The following is a 13,833-nucleotide window of genomic DNA, read 5'->3' on the forward strand; positions in this document are numbered from 1 at the left end:
GTGGCAATGTTCAGGTGTTTGGTGTTGTGATTTTTCTTGTATTTGGACACCAAAAAGCAGTGTAAAAACCAAGATTAATCAAAACAATCAAAAAATAATCAAAAACCTAGGTTTCTGGGTATGTAAAATGTGCAAGGTTCAGGAGACAGTCCTTATTCAGATGGATCACAAAACATATTGCTTGTCACAAAAATTCCTTTTAGTTATCTCAGCAACTCCCTGGTCTGAAAATATGGAGATTCTGGTCAAAAACTGATGTTAGAAAGAAAATATTAAATGAGAAGAGGGATTCATTAAATGCTTTGCATGTGTGTTATAAAACATACTCGGGTCAGCAAGGCCCAGGCAAAAGGGATGCTGAGGGATCGGTTCAGAATACCTTTACTCCCCATGTGGCAGTGTATGCCTGAGCTTCAGGAATCTCTATAACACAGAATATTAAAATCAATAATGATCCAAATATCTTGATCAAGGCAAGAGTGAGAGAATCATTTTCCAATTCAACTGCTTGGATTTTAAGGGTGTCACCCAGTTGCTTTTTAAAACAAAAGAACTTGGAGGAAAACCCTCTGTCAGAAGGGGGGAGGAATAAAATTGCATGGAAATTTTCTATTTTGAATCACTTCTAAAATTGGATCTACTTAGTTGGTGAGAAAAGACAGTGAGCTTTAAAACATCGTGACTTCCTGAGGACTGCCACCTTAGTAAATTCCCTTTGTAAAATACTTAAGTAATAATTCTAATTTAGTACTGTGTAGTAACCCACTTCTTCACTAATTAGGGAACCCTTTATGGGCCAATTCAATAAGAGTCAATGATTTGATGGTAGCTAAAAAAATAAATAATGTGGATGCATTGTATTTGTACACACCTGAAAAATGTTCTGTGATCATAAGGTTGACAGGCAATTCAAATATCAGCTTTAAATTATACTTAGTCAACTAACATCAGTACTCATGTACTGATCTTTATCTTGAAAGCAGGATTCAGCCTTTGTTTTTATTCAGTTCATGTCCATTCACTTTGGTTGAACAGCAAGAGATGCGAGCCTGAGGCTGTACAGTCTGGCTCCAAGTTTGTACCGTCAGGTGTATGGTGGCTGCTCCTCATAGAAAGCCAGGACATCTGGGCGGTAACAAGCTGCCCATGGTAGGCACTGCTGCTGCACATGTTGATCATGCATCACAAGGCATGGATGCCCTCAACAGGCTTACTTTGATAATTTGCTTCTGAGGATCTCATTTTAAAAAAAAAAAAAAAAGTCTCTGCATATAGACGATCCTAAGGCTGTAGCTGCAAACATTGTCCGGTCTCAATACTTTATACAATTTATTGTCTGTTACTCCCTCTGACTTTGTGGGGCACAAGCAGACCCGACCATCTTAATAACGAGTTATTGCTAGGTAATTAATCAGCATCTCCCTGTTCAGACAAATGCCTCCTGGAATTTACCGTAATTCACCTCCAGCAGCCAATACATATAGCCTTTAATTGCCTCATAATATTGTCTAGAATACATCAGCTAATATTGAAAGGGCCTGATTGCATCTCTTTGAGCTAAGCAACGTATATTAGTGTTCTGTCCCTCTTCTCATTCTGCTCATTTATCTTACCGGTGTCACGAGCTGCGCTGAGGGCACATCATCAGGGTGCAATCAGGAGCAGGTTTGTTAAAGCAAATTGCAATTCTGGGCTTGCAGTGTGGAAAGAAAAACTCCCTACAAGGCAAGTCACATAAACCACTGCGTACTGACAGCTGGGTCGCTGGAAATGCTCCTTTCAGTGGGATTATTTTTAAACATGGAGAAGGAAATATAACTATAAAGCTTTGCATGCTTATAAGATGAAAATAAATAAATCTCCACGCATCTCACTGAGTGAAATTCACTTAGTTTCATTGTGGAGTACTGGAAACACTTCAGAATTTCTGAAGAATATCAGATTATTTACTCAATTTTTGAGGAAAATTATTCTGATCTGTTCAGTGTTTATGTTGTTTCTAGTTTAGAACCAAGACACTTCCGTACTGTTTTCATGGGTTTTGTAAAGTTCCCTGACACTGAAAAATGTTACCTTATTTCTTCAATTAATAATACCATAATTGCATTTTTATTAGTCTTCATTTAGATGTGTTCCTGTCCCTATGGACAACTGTTTTTGAAGATACAGTGAGGTGGAATACTTCAAATAAAAGGCCAGCCCAAATCTTCATTGAAATGAGTAGACCTATTTCCCTAGACTTCAAAGAATAAAGGAATATAATTAAACACGGTTGGGGGAAACAGGAAAAACTAGAAGACTTGATTTGAACATGCTTTGGATCAGAGTGTAAAGAGATAAGAACTGCATCAGGTACAAGTAGGGAAGATGGAGTAGCAATGTATTTCTGATGTGTGCTTTAACTGCAGTACTAGTATCACATAAGTGTATGATGATAGAGAAATATGCTACAAAAGACAGTATTTGGACATTTATGTGGCTTGCCCTGGTGGGAGCTGGTTGAAGTGAAGGGAAGAGGTGAGCCATTAACACAGTGAAGTTTCCCTGATTTAATCTAAATACAGCGGAGACTTTGCTCCTTCATCATAATGCCTGGCCTTGTACCTAACGAGAATCTCCACAGGAGAGACTGGAGTGTGGCCAGGCTGCATGAAGCCCATCAGAAGCATCTAAAAGCTGGGGTAGCTGGTGGCTGCACTGTCTCTTTCCTCCCAGTATTTGGAGTTCAAGTTCCAGAGGTCTTTGTTGGCAGGTGAGACACTATGTGAAGTGTCTAACTAGTTCATTGGGACTCCCTGCTTCTTGGCAAAAAAGTAGAAGCTGTTGTAAATGGTTGTGATCTGTGATATTTACCAAGCCATCACCATCTGTCTATTGAGGAGGAAGGGCAAATCACGCTTCCACCTCTTTCAAGGACAGTAACATATTATATGTTCCCTTTAGTTATTTATTACCTCTGCCGAGGAAGAATGAGTTGTAGAGAAAATAGCTGTAAGAATTTGTTGAATGCTGATCGACAAAAAGTTTTGTTATATATATAAATCAAGTGTTTCACACGAGTTTCATAGCATGTTACTTAGCATTATGCTGTTCCTGAGATAGGATAAAGTCTACCAAAATTAATATAACACACTTGAAGCACCAATAGTGTTTAAAAAAAAAAAAAAAAGCAACATATGCAGTTCTGGATCTCTATATTCTTTTATTCTCACACCAAGGTTTCCCAGCAAACTCCTTGAGATCTGTATCTCAAGGAAAAAGATGACTGCTGTTGCTGGATGTTACAAGGTTGGAATGAATGCGTAGTTGGAGAATTTGATTACTTTCAAAGCAGCACTGTCGAAGCGTGAAAAGACAATATCATCATGTAAAACAGTGTTAACATTATAAAGGTATAACTGGACAAGTTTTAAGGTGAGAAAACAGCTAAGAAATGGTTGAGGACTGTTGTTGATGCTTGCAGAGGGGCCTTGGTTTTCCCCCAACTACCAGTGACTATTCTCCATTTGAAAGAAAAAGTTTTTTTGCTGGAAAGTTTAGTTATATCAGATGACAAACCTTTATAAACATATTTTTAGGTATGGTTATCGAAGCAAATATTATTTTAAATATGCAAATAAATGCATGTTCATTTTCAGCAATCAATTAAGGACTAGAGACTAACTTTCATCTAGCAGCATCAGCCTCATTATGGGACTTTCATCTTCATCTGTTCTTCTAAATTTGCCATCGCTGTCCCAGTTTCTGCCTGTGAGAGGCTTCCTCTGGCTTCCACAAGTAACATCTGCAACGCTTTCCCCAGGTGTTGGTGGCAGGTGCTGATCAGAGTGCAGCTGAGTAGTTGGACTTCTGCCTCTGGGTCACAGAAAGATCTTTGCCACATATCTTTACCTTGTAAGATTATTTTCACTTTGTGTTTCAATATGCACTTGCCTTTTCAGTTAGCCTTTGTAACTAACTTTGTTAGTTCTTGGTAATAGAAAAGATTTTTATTATTCCTGTTTCATATTTAATTTCATAGGGAAAGTAAGTGTAATTATACAAATAATTTATATGTGATGACTATCTGATGCACATGCAATGTAAGACTTGTAGAAACTTCTGTTTGGGTTGTGTGATCTTTACTGTTGTGACGGAAACTTTTTCAGATTTCTGATGGATCTTGACTATTTTTCAGTCCTTGTTCAGACCACACTTGCCCTGCCTTTCTGCTCAGTCTTTGTTTCTTTTTATCCATAAAATTTGAAAAAAAATATGCTAAGTCACCACTCATAAATGAGCAAAGGGGAAAAAAGAAAAACAGATCACCTTGAAGCAGCCAAGGCACAGCCAGTAAGCACTCAAGCTTTTCTATTATAAAGAGGAAACACCTGCACCTGAAAATATAAATGGGTTCACAACAGCGAAGAGCTTAATATAGTTAAGCCTCAAGGGTGTTTCCTCTGAATGCTTTATAGTAAGTAAAATCTGATTTAAAAAAATATATACGTATATTAGCTAATGATATGTGAGCCTTTTGCTTATGGGACTGAGTGAAATGTTTTAGTGTTTTATTTTAGATTTCAAGTTATTTTGGCTGTTCTGCCAAAAACAGCAGGCTAGGAGCAGGGAACTGGGGAGCATATATCTATGTATATACACACGTGTGTGTTTTTTCTTTTTAATGATCTGTGAAAAGACTTATTTTTTTAATGTACTTGGAAGCTCATAGCAGAAGCTTTTTTTTTTTTTTTTTTTTTTTTTTTTTACCACTGTTACTGCAGTGGTATGAAGTTAATATTGCTGTCTCTTGCTTGGGTAGGTTTACAGCATAATGCCTGGGTTACTCACTAAATTTAAAGTTTTTTCAATTACTTCCTATGGTTATCTTCTTTTGACCATAGCTTGACGTCTAAGCTAATAGCAAATAGATGTACTAGAGACTTGTGTGTTGTGTAAACTTGTTCAGAGTTGGCGCAAGTCTATGATGTTGCTTGTATTACGTGGACTAAAATATGTGCGATACAGTTGCATATTTTGCTTCTTGAAGGGCTTTGTATTTCTGTCTGTTTTTAGTTGGCCACTGCCTGGCTGAAGAATACTTTGTGGGTTTTGCTACAGTGGGGGAGCAGAAACAATCAAGAGGTTAATACAAAACTCTGGGTATCATCTTTCACTGATAATAATATAATTTTTGTTAGCTTGTTTTTGATTTTAAAATAGCTTATGAATTTAATTACTTCTATTTTTAAGCTTAAGATACTTTTTACCTTTACATACAATGACTTCTGTTCTCTAAGTTTCAAAGAAGTGGCTTTTATTTTTTTAATAGTTTCAATATGTATGGAACCAAAATCAAAAACTTTATCAGTTTAAAACAAAAAAAATCTCTTCTGGATGCAGAAGATTGGGGATTTCACAACTCCTCTGATCCACAAGTTTGTCCCCCATTAAGAGATTACATGCAGTCATTTGGGCTATATCTGTATCGTTACCTTTTCATCTGAAATCTTCTTAAGGAATTGTTGACAGTATGGAAAATTAATATCTACCATTGGGTTGTTTATAAGTAAAATAGCTATCTCACAAAAGATACTTAATATTTATTGGAGTCAAAAGTACAAAGGTTTGAAGGTGGGGAAGGTTGTGGGGCCTGGTTTGGGAAGAGTTCAGGTGTGCTCCCTATCGAGGTGGTGAGCAGCTCCTTCCCTTAACTCTTCTATTTCTTTTTGGCCTGTTCTGAGCTTCTTAAAAATCTCTGCCAGGGCTGGAGAAATGAAAGGCTACATCTTGCTAATGCTTGGAATTGAGTGTGTTTTGTTTTTTTTTTTCCAACTCACCATCAGGTAGAAGCCAACCTTCTTCAGTCCCTTAACTCAAGATACTGTAAATTTACTTCAATGGAGGTGTTACTGTTTGTGTCCCTTTGGAGTGAGTGCTAGTTTTCATCTGGATGGAAAATACTGAAACCTGGTCCCTGTACGTGTATGTAGATAATCACATAAGTGTAAGCTGATTAGACATCTTAATACAATGCTAATAAGAACTAAAGAGTTGACTCCTCAATCAAATCCAGGCCTTACATAAAACAATATTCTGTCTTTGGTGGCCCAAGTCAGCTACTTAAATGTATAAAAACAGGATGTTTGAACCTTCCAGGTACCCCCCACAATATCCAACAAATGAGCTCAGGGACTACCTGAGGTAGAGCTTGTTTGTGCAGATGGAGTAAACCTCATTGTATTTTTTTTATCTTCAAAACAGCCCAACCTCACCTTGACCTTTGGTAGGCTTTTCACACTCACATAGTTCATTCAGAAACAGAAACAAGAGGAAAAGGTATATCTTCTGCAGATGAAGGACTGTCGATTACAAATGACACGATAAATTGAAATTTACTGTGGGACAGTGAAATTTTATTAGAGTAACCTTGATCTTCTACGCTGATCAATAGGTACTTCTGGAGCATCAGTTCAAGTTTCAGGCACTTTGTGGCTATTGAGAACAGAGAAGGATTTGCTGTTTTGATGAAGAATATCAAACAACAACAAAGGTAGTTCAAAGTTTTTATACTTGAAAACTGTCTTAGTCATTGAGATTTCTTCTAATTAAAGTGCTGGTCTTCCTTTTATAAATGATTTGAAACAGTCAGTCATACTTGGAATTTCTTTATACTATCTTCTGGGAATAGTGTGAATGCTCTGTTCAGGGTTGAAAATGAGATGCAGTAACTACTTACAGACAGCCTATTTCTCCTCTGGTATTTCCCTGCAAAGGATTGATCACAGGTAGTCCGTCTTTACTTTCAACCTTCTTTAAAAGTAAGTTGCTTTTTCTTTTAGCTAAGCCTCAAGTAAAGTATGTAACTTAATGTGACTGTAGAAATTTATCATCAAAATGCTACTCTTTTTAAAGGGACATTGTAAAGCTATCAGTTGCATCAGAGTGAGTAAGAGCAGTACTAATAGCAGTTTTAACCAGAAGAAGCCTCCAAAATGCAATAGTTCTCACTCTTCTTGGTGTTGATTTTGATTTGCCCTCTTGCTTAGCAATAAGATAAACCGCGACTTTTTCAGATGTCAGCTTTGGTGTGCGTAAGCAAAAGATGTGGCTTTCAGTGTCTTCAGTCTTATTTTCAGTTTCATCCCTTTCACTGACATGGAATTACACTGAGTTGAAACATAAAAGCTAGAATATCATTTTCTCATTTATTTCAAAAGGTCATAACTGATGTTATTCTTAAAACTGAATTTTTCATTCTACATTTGAAGTTAGATTGGATTCTGTTCTTAATTTTTTAGCTTTCATGAAGTAGAGCTCACCCTGTAAGTATAAAACAAATGTAGTATTCCTGAAGGTCATATTGCAATAATATGGAAATTACAGTGAACCATTTGAAGTTTACTTTAGGTAGATTGATAGTGGGTGCTTTCTTTGGCTGTTACTGAAGATAATGTGTGCTACGTATGAATACTGAGAAGAGGTCAGAAAATGGGTGATTGTCATCTCTTGAACCTCAGAGGCCTCAAGAATGGAAATGGGGGAACTCTACTGCCACTTCTTGTTTTGCAGACTAGTTGGACACCTTATTCCAGAGTTCATGTTAACATTTCTAAGTTGCCAATCATTCATCTGCCTAGTCTCACTTGTTGTTTGAAATCATAATGTTTCAAATCTTCTGCTGGTCATTGTTTTTTTTGTTACCATTTGGCACAGGTACTGAGAGGATTTGTTAACTTCATATAGGAATGCTCAAGCTTGGTGGTGGGACAAGAAATAGTATGAGAAACTTGAAAATTTGGTGTGTTCAGAGGAAGATGATTTTTTTTTTTTTCCCCTTGCCCATTTGGACTGTTTTTTAAGTACCTATTCCTCATCTAATAGAATGCTAAAAAAAAATGCTGAAAAAAGATTATGATACTTAGATATAAACAATTTAACTGCTATCGTTTAATCCATCTGTTATTAGTAACTCTCCAGCACAGTGCTTACCGGGTTTTGTGTATTTACTTCCTTGGCATGGCTGCAAGGGTTTCACGTGGCAGTCCTAAATGAAACAATTTTAAAATGGTTTATGCTGCCAGTTAGATTCTTGATTGCATGGCAAAGGATTAAACTTGCATGTGTTCCTTGTTGTTACTCTTTTTGATGTCTTGGAACAACCCCCTTTTTCAATCTATGGCTTTCTACAATAGGAATGTTACAGACTTTGAACATAGACTGCACTATGTGTTGTAAATGCGATCAGAGATGGGAAAATAAATTATCTTCACAGCCTAATCTCTGTTCAGACTGCTTTCCAATAGACTGTGGCTATACAAAGCTGACAGACATTTCAAGTCGTTGCCAAAACTTATCGCTACCTAATTTCTGCTAGAAATGTTTGCTTAGCTGTGGAGATTACAGCTAGGGAAATAGCACTAGCTTTGTGGCTTGGAAAGTGTCTCCTGCTTCAGAGTTAGCTTTGGATATGAAGCTGCTGAGGAATGAGTGTTCCAGAAATGGCTCCTCTTTGGCACAGGTGCTTGTACCAGAGCTCCAATTAAATAGTAGGTAGATTTAGGATGGAGAGAGGAAAATAAAAACTGACCACTACAGACTTCATGTAGGACTGGGGGATTCTGGATCACCAAGGCATGACGGGTTGGGTTCTTTGTGAGTGTTGGAAATAGCTCTTTTAACTACCAATCTCGTCTGTGGAAATCTTGGTTTCTGTTTCAGGGACACTTAAGATCTGTTTCACTGGGCAGTCTTCCCTGTATGCTGTCTCTACACTGGGAGCAAGCTTGGAGCTACCTGAGCTGCTGTTTGGTGTGGGCCTTTTCGTGAGTGTGCGTTTTGGGTGGGTTTTGCACTGCTGTGTAGGACATGGTTTGGAGGCTTGTGCTGCTCAGCAGTTGTGCCCACTGCCTTTCCCTTTCAAGATAAGGTTCAGTTGAGCTGTTCTCTGAAAGTGTGTTCTAAACTATCGTATATGCTTGTACAAAACCTATCATGTCGCTTTGCCAGGACAATAAATCTCATCTAGTTCTAGAAATAAATTAATGCTCTGTAAGTTAAACGCAGCACAGTGGCTTGAAATTTTCAGTTGACAGGCAGAAATTTGGCACAAATGCAGCAATATGCTTGCGTAAAAATACTGGTGCACCAGCCTCTTCCTCCCATTGCTTCCCATATACCTCCTGAAAGAAGTTAAGTATCCCGTCTCCCCCATAGGGTGGCTCTCCATTCCTTCCTCCTATTGCTCTGAAAGACTAGAAACATTCCTATTATCTGTGGTAAAGGGGGGATCTCTTCACCCAACAGAACCCAAGAATTGAAAAGATGATAGGTAATCTTAAAATAGAGAATACAGCTGCAGCCTACTTTTTGGCTGTAAATTTATGGTCTCTTTCGAAGGTATACCACTTGTTAGAACATGAGAAAGAGAATTCATCTTGCTACTAAATGACTGTGAGCTGGAGTCAGTTGTTCAGCTGGCTGTAAGGAGAATGCCAGTGTCTGTGAAGGAACTGATAGCAGGGCTCCCATTTAAAATGGGGAGCCAAACACAAAGACAAAACAAGGGGAAATGAATAAATCACCCCTCCCATTAGGTTTGGTTTAGGGGTGGGAAACTCCTTCTTTAACTCGTTTTTTTAGAAACTTGGTTTGACTTTACCATCTCTTTGCAGAAACTAGCTTTTTAATCTTGTTTTGAGTTTTTCCTGTTGATTTTAATTATCATAATGTCAAAAGGTCAATATGACACCTTTGTGGAACAAGTAGGAGCTCCCAAAGGTGTTTGTTTTTCTGTAATTTTTTTTTGAAGTGCTACATTTAAGGAGGGAGAGAGGGAAGAAAAATGTGAATATTAGCTTGTCTACTTAAAAGTCAGTCTGATATCTTTGAGTACTTTGATTTCTGAATTTGATCAGAATCCAAATGTCAAGCCTTCCCTCCAGTCATAAATGTGGAGCTGGACGTCTCACAATTAATTACTGAGTATTGTTGACATAGCATTTTTCCAGGAAGCACTAACAGTGCATCAGAATCCAGTTAATTACTTGAGAATAGTCAGGGCTTTATGGCATTGTGGCAAATGGCAAGTCATTACTGTGCCAGCCTATTACAGTTAATATGTGGGCAAAATGAATCCATTACACCAAACAACTCCAGAGAATTTCTGCTGAAAATTCTGCAGCAGATGGTCAGATGCATTGATCAGCTTGAATGGCAACTACATGTTCAATATAGCCACCCTCCTCTGGGACAGTCATGCCCAGGTAATGTCTTTGTGGTTATTAGCTCACAGTAAAACCTGTTTAAGCTCTTCCTTGGCTTGTTTGATCTCATATGAACCCATCTATGACATACTTCTGATTTTCATTTAGTCTGTCCTTAATGTATATGCCTCCCCATACTGCTGCTACACAAAGCATAAGACTCCTCTATTAAGTGCCTAGCGTGTTTTTGGAAAATGGGGATTACAGCCATGGATGGGTATAATTGCTATCTGAATGGCACAATTGTGTTTTGTGAATCATTTTCCCTGCTACTCACCTGGCTGTAGCACATGTGAGTATTCAGCTGAACAGTTATTTACCAGCACTATGTCTGTTGTATGGAAACCCAGGAGAGGATAGATCTCCTGCCTGATTTTACTTCTGGATCATTTCATAAAATATTCATGGTGATAATCATTGTGGCTTGGAGACACTGAAAGATGAACCAAAAAAAGAGAGGGAACAGTTCTTCTGAACTCTACTGAGGCACTCGGGAGTCATTCTGATTCATGTCTAGGGATTTCACAAGGATTTGACGTGCTTGATCTTTAGCTTGTAATTAATTGTCAGAGCTGCTACCAGCTTTAAAAATCGGTTTCTACTGACTGTCCAAAAATAGCAGTGTTGGTTTTTAAAACCATTGCCTTTTATGTGTGAAATCAATTGCACCAAGAGCTTGTTCTTCTCACAAGTAACAACAAATTGTGTGCTTGAATGTCATCAGACTTGTTTGAAAATGTTCGCACTTCATAATGCTTCCCGTGCTTATTAAGCGTGCACTGAACTTAGTCACATAAAATAACTTGGCTTGAGGAAAGAAATAGGCACCTGGATACTCCTTGTAAAACTGCTAGGTAAGCAGGATTCTCTTTAATTTGAACTTAGTTTTAATACACTATGTAATCTTAAGCCAGGAAGATGGAGAGCACTACTACTAGTGCAAGGAAGTGCTGTCTGAAAGATGGGCATCTTGTCTCTCTTGCTGTTTGTGCACACCTGAGATTTCAATAAAAGCTTGGAACTGGCACAGGTTCGAGCTATTTTTCTCCTGTTTCTGTCTTCATTGCATTAAAAAGAAGAGGTTCACTTTGAGTCTTTTTCCCTCCAATTCCTCTTGAATGGAGGTGATGTATAAAAACTGTGGAAACGAAGTTTCACCTGAGTGCTGCATACTACCCACTATAGCATGCCTGTAATTCAGCTATTGCCCACCAGCGCTGTCCTGCATTGAGCAAGTGTGGGTGTGTTTTGCTGGAAAGGTGTGCTACAGCTTCACCTTGATCCATCTATGGACACTTCCAGGCTGAATGAGGTGTGAGCCTGCAGAGAAGGAGATGGTAATCTGACAGCTTATTTGAGTTAACTGTTTGTAATGAATATAGACATCTTCATCATCTGTTTGCTGTGAATGCCACTCCTCGCATTAAAAATTGAGACTTCACACAGTAAATGTTTATTTCTGTGTGCTTTTTCTGTTAGAGAAAATATTTAAACGTTGAGGCATAACATAATTAATTTGTAAACTTAAGCACTCATCCTTTCAAAGCTTACTAATTATCAAGGATTATTGGAAGTAGAAAAGCATGTTTCTTTTTATATTTTTTGTTCTTTTCAGCAATGTATGTTTTCAGAGGTACCAGACTGCATTTTTTTCTTTAGCAGTATGAAGTAGTACTGTCTATCTTGAGAGAAAGTAAAAAACAAAGATGAGAGCTTGAAAGATTGATGCTTCTGTCATGGTTTTCAGTGACTGGTGATCCAGGTGAGGAACTCCACAAAACCTTAAAACCAAACAAAGCAGTTCCTGGACCTGACACAAAATCCAGGAAATCCCCCAGGTGTCCCCAGGCTTCTCTTTTCGGGAAGGAAGCTCAGGCTTTTCTGTTTAGTGCAAGTTCAGAAAGTGTGGAGCTGAACTGATTGTGTTGAATTAAGTAGCTGTTACCTTCCAAGAAGGAAATTTGTTTGGCCATCCTACTTGGCATAATTACCTGTCAGCATAAGGGGAATATATAAAAATGTTAATTTTCAAGAGATTAATGTAAACTTCTGTTTTATCTGACCTGTATGGTTTATTGACGCTGTATTTTGTGGGACTTGATTGTATTCAGTAATTTTCAGAAGGCTCCTGGAGCTAAGTGATACTGCTTTGAACAAAGAGTACTAGATCTTCTCTTATTTATATATGTGGATCAAAAAAAAACAAACAAACAAATACATGAAGGTTATCGTAGCTTCCTATAGCAATCTATAAAATAGTACTGCTTTGGACCTCTCCATTAGCTGCACACACAAGACTCATTTTAATCATGTTGTGACTACATCATTTTACTGTCAGGTGTGTATGTATGACTTTTTTGAGGACTATGGGTATGCCTTGATCTGGGTTGTATTTCCTTCTAAAAGTGGGTATCTGTTTTTATAAGTGAAACTAACAACATACTAAAATGATATCTGGGAAATATTAAGTTCTGGAGAAAAATACCAGCTTCTATGCAGCACCTTACTTCTGCATAGCGCTAAAACCCAGAATTAGCCAAATGTCATCCGACTCCGTTAAAATACATGGATAGGAATTTAATACATCTGTGGGTTTCTTTTCAATGTGTATAGACATATAGCTGTAGATGTACCTCTAAACCTTAATAGTATGAATGTACATACGTATAAGTGCATACACAGGCATTTGTAGATCTACTTAAAAAACGTATAGCAGCCAAATGACTTCCTAGCTGGTAAAATTAAAGGGATAGTATTAATATCTCAATTCTTCATGAGAACAAGGAAAAATGGAAGAACTTGTATTGATGTTTGAATTTGGGGTTTTAACTAGATGTGCTGCAAATTATTTTGATCAGGTGTGTAATTACATTGATCTAGAATGGTTAATGTTTTGTGCAATTTAGGAGTCGTAAAGACAAGAATTTTTATTTAAAGAGGTGTTTACACTTAAGGATTAGGGAAAAAAAATGAAACACAACCCTGTGGGTGCTTCTTCCCCTTCAACATACATTTATTTTCAGTCTTCTAAAATGCTGAATAATATGTATGAAACTTGTCATTGCAAGTAAGTTGTGCTGTTTCAAGTTCTGCCAGATTCTACGTTTAAATTGTTCACGTGTTCTGCACTGTTCAATTGTTCTGCGCTGGGACTGCATAGACAAGTGCGTGAGCTGATCAATTACTATTAGCCAGGGCTTTTCCGTTTATTCCCTTTCTACTGTTTATAGCCTTTAATTAACTCTTGCTTCCCTATTGTCTGTGTAAAATGGAAGTTCTTCTGCAGGGTTGCTTTAAATCACCCAGCATAACAAACCCAGCCAGGTATAAATGCAGGCAGTAAGGAACATGGACTGTTGCTTGTTAGAAGTTGGAGATGGCCCAGCTACAGCTCTCAAATCCTTCTTCTGCTCCGTGTCCCTGAGTATAGAGCTCTTACAAGTCACTGTGAGTTACTGACCCGTTGGCACTTGATAAATATGAATCCTTTTCTCACAGACTTTACTTTGATAAATATCTAGAAAAACATTCCCATTCTTCTTCCTTCAAGAAATAAAATGTGACACCGGGCATTGTGGCTATTATCTTC

The 13,833-nt window shown here is 37.8% G+C and overlaps 1 protein-coding gene across 15 annotated transcripts in view; it reads left to right on the plus strand.

Moving 5' to 3' along the window:
• Positions 1-13,833, plus strand: part of LOC311438506 (uncharacterized protein) — a 369,670-nt gene that overhangs the window by 23,957 nt on the left and 331,880 nt on the right. For 7 of the 15 annotated variants that reach the window (XM_084522938.1, XM_084522943.1, XM_084522945.1 and 4 more), the window contains exons 2-3: positions 5,826-5,958; positions 6,434-6,532. The exons of 3 other annotated variants lie outside the window; for them this stretch is intronic. In XM_084522938.1, coding sequence (XP_084379064.1) covers positions 5,933-5,958; positions 6,434-6,532 — 125 coding nt within the window. In that variant the 5' untranslated portion in view covers positions 5,826-5,932. Of the gene's footprint in view, positions 1-4,426; positions 4,457-5,055; positions 5,143-5,825; positions 5,959-6,433; positions 6,533-13,833 lie in introns of those variants that run through there. 5 more of the 15 variants (XR_014694144.1, XR_014694145.1, XM_084522940.1 and 2 more) reach the window with 4 other exon arrangements.

The sequence above is a fragment of the Aythya ferina genome, assembly GCF_964211825.1.
Source record: "Aythya ferina genome assembly, chromosome: 6".
Lineage (NCBI taxonomy): Eukaryota > Metazoa > Chordata > Aves > Anseriformes > Anatidae > Aythya > Aythya ferina.